General features: G+C 41.2%; 1 protein-coding gene across 1 annotated transcript; it reads left to right on the top strand.

Moving 5' to 3' along the window:
• Nucleotides 1–2721: 2721 nt before the first annotated feature.
• Nucleotides 2722–6300, top strand: LOC308370835 (uncharacterized protein; the record flags this gene model as incomplete). The annotated part of the gene is made up of 8 exons (XM_080845553.1): nucleotides 2722–3036; nucleotides 3622–3720; nucleotides 3807–3845; nucleotides 4041–4089; nucleotides 4179–4257; nucleotides 4355–4421; nucleotides 4580–4728; nucleotides 4926–6300. 8 exons carry the CDS (start codon nucleotides 2722–2724, stop codon nucleotides 6196–6198), a joined length of 2070 nt encoding a protein of 689 aa, XP_080701679.1. The 3' UTR covers nucleotides 6199–6300.
• Between the last annotated feature and the right edge of the window lie 1753 nt (nucleotides 6301–8053).

Raw genomic sequence — 8053 nt, 5'->3', positions numbered from 1 at the left:
CAAGAGCCAGGCCTCTGACATCACCATCATAGACCTCAGGATCTAAATGACTACCCTCCACTCTCACTGTACACCATTCGAGGAGGGTATCTCATCTCTCCAAAGGCTTTTCTGCTCCGCTGAGGTACAGCACTAGTATTTCATTGTATATTAGTTTGTGAAAATCATATGTTGACATACCATGGAACATTTCAGTGTTTGTTTTATCTTTAACCCTGAATGTTTGGTTGTGTGTGTACAGCCTTGATCTACATGTGGATGGTTTGCTTGGAAGTTACGCCTGAAGTTTAAAATGGGAAACTTCAGGCAGAAGCTGCACATTGCTGGCTGTAAGAGTGTGAGAGTGAAGATGAAGAGTTTAGAGTGTGAGATGAAGAAAATGACTGTGGACTGGAGAGAAGTTGATGCCCTTATGGACAGCACATTTTCTTTGAGGCGAAAGGAAATGATCAAGGACAAGCCTTTGGTTAAGGATGTGAAGAGCAGATGGCCTGCTTTGTTAACAGCAAAACAGGTTAGTATCCTTTCTTGTAGTGGAATACCACGTAAGTGTACAGGCATTTTGTTTGTGGGTTTTCAGAGCTGTATGTGGACTATTATTTGTGCCCTATGGTTGCAGTGTTTCCTAACGTATGTGATTCTGTCCTCTCCTCACACCAGTGCAACCACCATCAGCAGCACCACCAACACCAGTGCAACCACCATCAGCAGCAACTTTAAGTAAGTCTTTTTAGTCTACTTTAACTTTAACATGGGTGCCAGTACATGTAGAGGGCACTGAAAGGCACAATATGGCTATATCTTATTTACCCAAGTTTATGTTGATTACTGAGCCAATTCTGGCGATGGCAAACATCTTCTGGGAGGATGCAAAAACTGACCAACCAACTTTCCTGTTGTTTTTGTTTACACAGATTACATCACTGAACGATTCGTTGTCGACCAGGAGAGGTAAAGAGGGCCATCTCCCAGAAATGTGCTGATGAGGAAAAGAGGCGGACACATTGTCAATATGCTACCCACCAGCAGCACAGCCCCCACCAGCAACTTGTCTTTCAGCTGCACCTTCCCCTCGTCTATGAGACACACACTATCGACAGGTATGTTTAGTAGTCTGTAAAATTATCCCAATTACCATATATCTGGAAATACATTTATGTTTTTAAGTGCTAGCTGTGGTTCTGCCCCACGCAGTGGTGTTTTCTCCTCCACACGAGACCAGCTGACAAAACTTTAACAAATCTTCACTGCAACACGAATATGTTAGACTAGATTGTACCATTTCAATACACTCTGAAACCTGTGACATTTCTACCCTTGCAGTTTCTGCTGGAAATAGCGCGGCTGAAGAATCAAACCCTACACCGGACCACACCTGCCCCCAGACCACTACTGTCTCATTATTCCCAACTACATCAGTCGTTTTTCTGAAGGAGCATATATTAAGGTGAGGAAATATTACAGGAAATACACTTACTGTATGTTTTTTAAGTGCTAGCTGTGGTTCTGCCCCATGCAGTGGTGTTTTCTCCTCCACACGAGAGCAGCTGACAAAACTTGGAGGATCTATTACATGCATGGAGGAGAAAATAACACTGGAGAAGAACCACAACTAGCATATTTTAACAGCACTTATGGATGGTACTGGCTGTTGTGCTGTTAATTATTAATACTTATTAAATATTTCCTATCTGTATCTTCTATGGAGAAACAAGGAGTGGAGGGAGAGGAGAAGAGAAAAGCGGCTCCGCAGCATTGGCCATTACATCAGCCAGAAAATTGTGGATATAAGGAAGAAGGAGGAAAAGGAAAAAAGAACGACTGCACCCTCACCATACGCACCCACTCACACTTCATAACATCTCCGCCTATCCACAAACACACTCAATTTTAATAAATTGTTTAAAATGTCCACTGCAGTGTATTTGTGAAGGTCTTTCTTTTGAACAGTGAAAAACAGCAAAGTAGCCAACAGCAATGCCAGCCTAGGTGGCCATCATAAGCTGGTAGCTGGTTAGACCAGCTAGATATGACCAGCAAAACCAGCTAGAATGACCAGCTTAAACTGGTTTAACCAGCAAAAACCAGCAATGCAAAACCAGCAACACCAGCTAAAATGTCCAGCCTAAGCTGGTTTGACCAGCATAACCAGCATAATTACCATCATAAGCTGGGTCAACCAGCATAAACCAGCAATGCAAAACCAGCAACACCAGCTAAAATGTCCAGCCTAAGCTGGTTTGACCAGCATCACCAGCATAATTACCATCATAAGCTGGGTCAACCAGCTAAACCAGCAACATTCTCGCGAAAACATAGCTTAAAGCTGGTCAACCATCATAAGCTGGTCATAAGCTGGTCAACCATCATAAGCTGGTCATAAGCTGGTCAAACAAGCTGGTCAACCAGCAAACCATCATAAGCTGGTCAGGCTGGTATTTTCAGCAGGGTTGTCAGTCGACATAATTCTTTGGCTTCTGCCATTGTCTTTGCCGGCTCCCTATCCTTAAGCTTGTCAAACGTGTACACCTGTCTATTAAGGGGTCTTGAAGAGCAATTTGCATTTACTACAATGATCTCACATACATAATGAGGATTAAAGGCCGAGAGATATGCTTTTAATATGTAACCCCATTTTACCGGACCTGCCTCTCCAGTGACGTACATTTACGGAAACTAACACAACTTTCGGTTTCCTTTCTGACTAACAAAACTGTTTACATGCCGGGCCATTATCTCTTTCAGCGGTTGGTGAATAACATTGTATATGTTCTCTCCTACTTCCCCCGAAGTGTGTTTGTTGTGTTACAACGACTTATTTCAGCTATGGCTAACTTTGGTGCTCTCACACCCGTCACAGACAACTCTGAAATAAGTGATAACGCAAGTAGGCCTTTTGGGACAAATTATTGCAAAGACAACGATTCAAAAAGTTGTGACAATCAAGACAACGACAGTGACTCTGACGATTCATTCACTTCTGAGTATGACTCTACGTGGGAAGAAGATGTCAAAATTAAGTCGGACACAAGAAAGGTAGGCGTAGGCTTTCTTAATGAGTCAGGCTAACGTTACAGTTTAACTCATCAAGATTCACAGCTGAATGTTACCTGGCCTAGCCTACATGTCCTATTTTTCAGTAACATTACCATCTTGAAATCATATTTACTCTAACCTGAACATAATGTCAATGTTGAACGAAAGCGAAAGTAATTTTGCCTCAACATGACCTTTATGCTTCAGTGTCGTTGGGCTATTCCAAGTTGATGTTGCATAACTGCATGCATGCGGATGTAGCACCGTGTTGCTGTTATTAATAGACACCAGTATCTTATGAGGATATTATGGTGATCATTTAGTTACTGGTTAACGAGGTCTGCCTCGCCGCTTGTGGGTGTTTACCGGTAGTGTCAAGTCAAGGGTCAAGTGTGTCGATAGAGGGCACCAATTCATCACAGAATAAAGACTACAAGCATAGATACTAAAGGGTGTACTCGTTAAGGTACAGTTCAAGGTATCAAGGTATCAAAAATACATAGCCCACATACAGTTGTTTTCCACTAGCCGTGGTGTTTTACCATAAGGCTACTATTGTTATTATTATTATTATTATTATTACAGACTCAGCCAAGGACAGAAAAGTGGCGGTCGGGACGCTGGTCAATGAGCAGAAACACAAGTGCTGCCAGGGACATGCAGACTTACAGACACAACTATCCAGTGAGTCATATCATAACATTTGCTCAGGATTTATTATTTTTATTTTCTTTAATGTCTAGTTACACATTTTGTATGCTTACCACCAGGGTCAGGAGGATCCTCCACCTTGTCAGGTCTTTAAACACGTACGTATACATTGTATTGTTTTCATTCAGTCTTTTCTTTCCATGTTTTTTTTTATTATTCTTTTTAAAATTTCATTATGTGAGTAATACAAGTTGTAAGAGAGGCAATATACTTTAAGAATCGTTTAGCATTTGTCCTGCAAATTTCAGGAGGGTTTTGTAACCTTGTGAACTGTGGTGTTTATCTATTTACAGCATCCTAATTTGAAGTTCTACAAAAACGAGATGGCATCAGAACCTGATGGTAAGGCAAATATACAGTATAATCAGAATTCCATTTGTATTGAAAACCCTTCTCAAAAAGACATTCGCTTATGTCCTTCTCATTTTCAGATGTCTCCATAGAAGAATTCCATAATAATTGGGGGGGTGATTATTCACGCCTGGAGAGGGTCCACACATTCATCCAGTGGTCAGTTTATTTGTGTCAATATAGCTCAGAATTTAGCACAGCATTTAACATCTAAAATCGTAATATAAACACTGACCTCAATATTTTATTATGCTAGGTTGTTCCCAATACGAGAGGATGGTATGAACTATCAAGCTTATAAACTCACAACGGATGAGATAGAGGTTTGTTAAATATGAAGACATGCACAGTGTACAACACATAACCATGTATTGCATGAAATGTGATACCAGAAACACAAAAACACCTTTACAATAGAAACAATATAAAAATTGTCACTGCATTAATCTCTGATTACGTACTATTTTCTTTCTTCTTCAAGGCATTTATTGCAGATGAGACAGCGAGCGAAAGACTGAGAGCATCGTATGAGCTGATGCTGGATTTTTATGGCATGAAGCTGGTAAACTATAAGACAGGGGAAGTGGAAAGGGCAGAAAACTGGAGGGAGCGTTTTCACAACCTCAACAAGTTAGTTGAATGACCATTATTTTCTTATCCTGACCATGGAGGAAAGATGTTCTCCTCAGTTCAACTCTCGATTCAGTTGCTTACAGGCAATGTCTGCACTAGTTACAATGAAAGTCCATTGAAGACACCTTCGTAAAAGTTTCCAGATACCAAAAATTAGTAAAACTCTTAAGCTGGTATTTTTCCTTTCTTGACAGGCATACCCACAACAGTCTTCGCATCACTCGTATCTTGAAGTGTTTGGGCACCTTGGGATTTGCACACTATCAAGCTCCACTGGTTCGCCTCTTCCTGACAGAGACGCTGAAGAACGGGGAGCTTCCAAATGTAAAGAGGAGCGTTCTGGACTACTTCTTGTTTTCTGTCCTTGACAAAGCACAGCGCAAAGAACTAATTCGAGAAGCTTTCACAATGTTTCACAAGTGCAAGGGAAACAGAAAGAACACAGGGTCAGAGAAATTTGTGTGGTGCCCTAAGCGTGTCCAGAAAAGGTTCCTGGAGGAGCTCAAGAGGGAGGAAACCAATACAAACAGAGGCGATCAGAGTCTTGACCATGTAGATGAAACTCAGTCCACCGCTGAGGGAATCACTGGTGAGGTTGAGAAAAATGATTCAAAGTTGGAAGGTGTGAGTGTGGAAGGTTCAGATGTGGAAATGCAGGTCTCCACCAACGACAGGCCAGATAGCCAGATAGCAAATGAAGAAGCTCTTGCTGGTGACAATTTGGCTGAGGAGTCTTTGGCCAGGAAGGATTCAGATAAAAATGATGAAACATCAGCCAATATAGGAGATGGTGAGACGGAACATACAAATACTGAAATGGCAGGGGCAGAGGAGCAGAAGAACATTAGTGACAAACAAGAGGGACAAAGTGCAAACAAGTCAACTTCTAGAGATGTCAGCTCAGTCAGTGGTTCTTCAATAGATGAACAATCAAGTACCATGCAATTCAATGGTGAGGATCACACACAGTATCACACAAAGCAAAGTGATTCTCATATTGTAACCGAAAATGAAGCCAACAGTGAAGATCTTAAAACATTTCAAGATGACAAACCTGAAGGTTGTCCAGAACAGGGAAAGCAGGAAGTCAGGCCAGCAGAAGGCCCTGCTTGTCCACCTAATATCACAGATGAGTTAAATAATACAGTGTGTCATAACAGAAGGGCGAAGAACCTGTCCAGTTCCTCAATAGATGGTTCTGATAGGTCTGATCCGGATAATCCAACACCACTGCAAATGGATCTGAAGCTGACTACAGACAAAGACACTGATAAGGAGAAGCCTGTTGAATTGTCAGTTGATAAATCCAATGAAAAGTACAACGAAGATGAGATGGAAAATACTGCTGTGAATTCAGGTACTCAGCTGGCAAAAAAGGATCACATTGGAAGTCAGCAAGTTCCTCTTGAGAATCAGGGAATTGAGACAGCTGTTGTTCCTGCCAAAGATCCACCAGAAGTAGAGTAGAGTTCAAATGTAATCACTGATGTCTTTGGCAATGAGGATCAAGTACACACTGGAAATAATTCTTCAGAGGATGATTTATCTGTTTTCTATGCAATGTTTTTGAGTAGGTTCTAAATTGTGACTTGGTGAATGTAATAAATTCCTACACACAAAAAAGTACTGTGGTATTTTACTCCCCTTATTTTCAGTTTATTGATGAGTCAGTGTTAAATAAATAATATAGCATCAACCACTCGAAAATAACACTGTGCATTACAAACCACTCTTAGAATACAAAATATTTTAAGTTTTAAAGTTATACTTGGCTGGTCATAGGAAATCAGTAGGTCAAGATCTGTATCGCTTTTTAAAGTGCATTCAAGTTTATACACTTGGCTGGTCACGGGATCAGTTAGATCTGCATTGACTCTATCAGCTTCAGATATCCTTCCCACAGAAAGCAATTAACCATCAGACACATTACGCAATAGTGGTAAAGTCTGTCCACCGCGTATAGACAGACTATCATTACCATGAGTGTAATATTTTATGAGTGTAAAAATGAATCGCAGCTCAGGAGTGCTGATAGAACCAGTTAGTATACAGCAAGTGGTAACCAGCTCATTGGTAGACTTATTCACGGATTTCACGCGGTTTGTTGTCGGTCAACAAGTACATCAGACAAAGCAGTGCTAAGTCATTCCCTATCGGCGTCAGATATCCTTACAGAACGCAATTAATCAGACACATTGCGCACTTACTGGCAGTAGCCTACTGGTAAAGTCTGTCCACCACGGCGTACAGGCTATTCATATGAGTGCAGTATTTTATAAGTGGAAATTATTAATCGGTAGCTTAGGAAACATGCTGATAGAACCCGTTAGCATTTAGCAAGTTGTAACCAGCTTCTTGGAAGACCTATTCATTAATTTTACACGGTTTGTTGTCGGTCCGTAAGTATAGAATACCTTTATTTGTCATTGCACAAGTACAACGAAATTGAGGTAGCAGCTCTCAGACTTGCAGTTGAAAAGTATAAAACAAAAACAATACAAATAGAGACTGAACTATAGTCAGACAAAGCATGTGCTCAGTCAAGTATAAAGAGTTGCACAATTCGTAGGAGATACAATGTACCACTGAATAAGGCCGACTATATCAATAACTGGACTAATTCAAAAACATTATTTTGTAGAGGTACGTTTGGTGGCTTATCAACTGAATGTTTGGGTTTTCGCATAATCTTCACATTTATTTTCATGGCTTTGAAGAAAAGGTCAGATAAACACACCTGTCGTCCCAACTAGCAGTCCAGCCTATGTCCCATGTTCTGTTTAGGGAACCCGCTAAATCTAAGTTTTCATAGCATGACCTCACTAATCGCCAAAAGAGATCAGTTAGCATGCTACCAAGCTTATATCACTGCCAATGCAAGTTTTTGCATGCCTTTAAGCCAGTTAGATAGGTAGTGTTAGACCGAACCCCCTTACTGTTGTTTAACAGACATTGATAGCCTATAGCAGACCTGGACAAAGTGTGGCCCGAGGGCCATCTGCAGCCCCTTGGGCTGTCCCTGACCGGCCCGCGGAGGTCAATGGTAAATTAGGAATCAAACGTTAAGCGATAAAAATTGATATTACTATTAATTTGTATTGCAAATTAGCTTGCTCTCGTGTGTGTGTGTGTGTGTGTGTGTGTGCCATGTGTATTGGTCGCCTGGGCAAAAACATGCTAATTTTTCATGCTGAATTGAGTTCAGACTATTGGTCCGGCCCTCCACAACAGTCCCACTATCTCATGTGGCCCCTTGGGGAAATTAATTGCCCACCCCTGGCCTATAGCTTCCAATTTCACGGCAGAGATTTAACGGTTTTAC

The sequence above is a fragment of the Sprattus sprattus genome (genome assembly GCF_963457725.1).
Source record: "Sprattus sprattus genome assembly, chromosome: 10".
NCBI lineage: Eukaryota > Metazoa > Chordata > Actinopteri > Clupeiformes > Clupeidae > Sprattus > Sprattus sprattus.
This window is presented reverse-complemented; position numbering and strand designations above follow the sequence as displayed.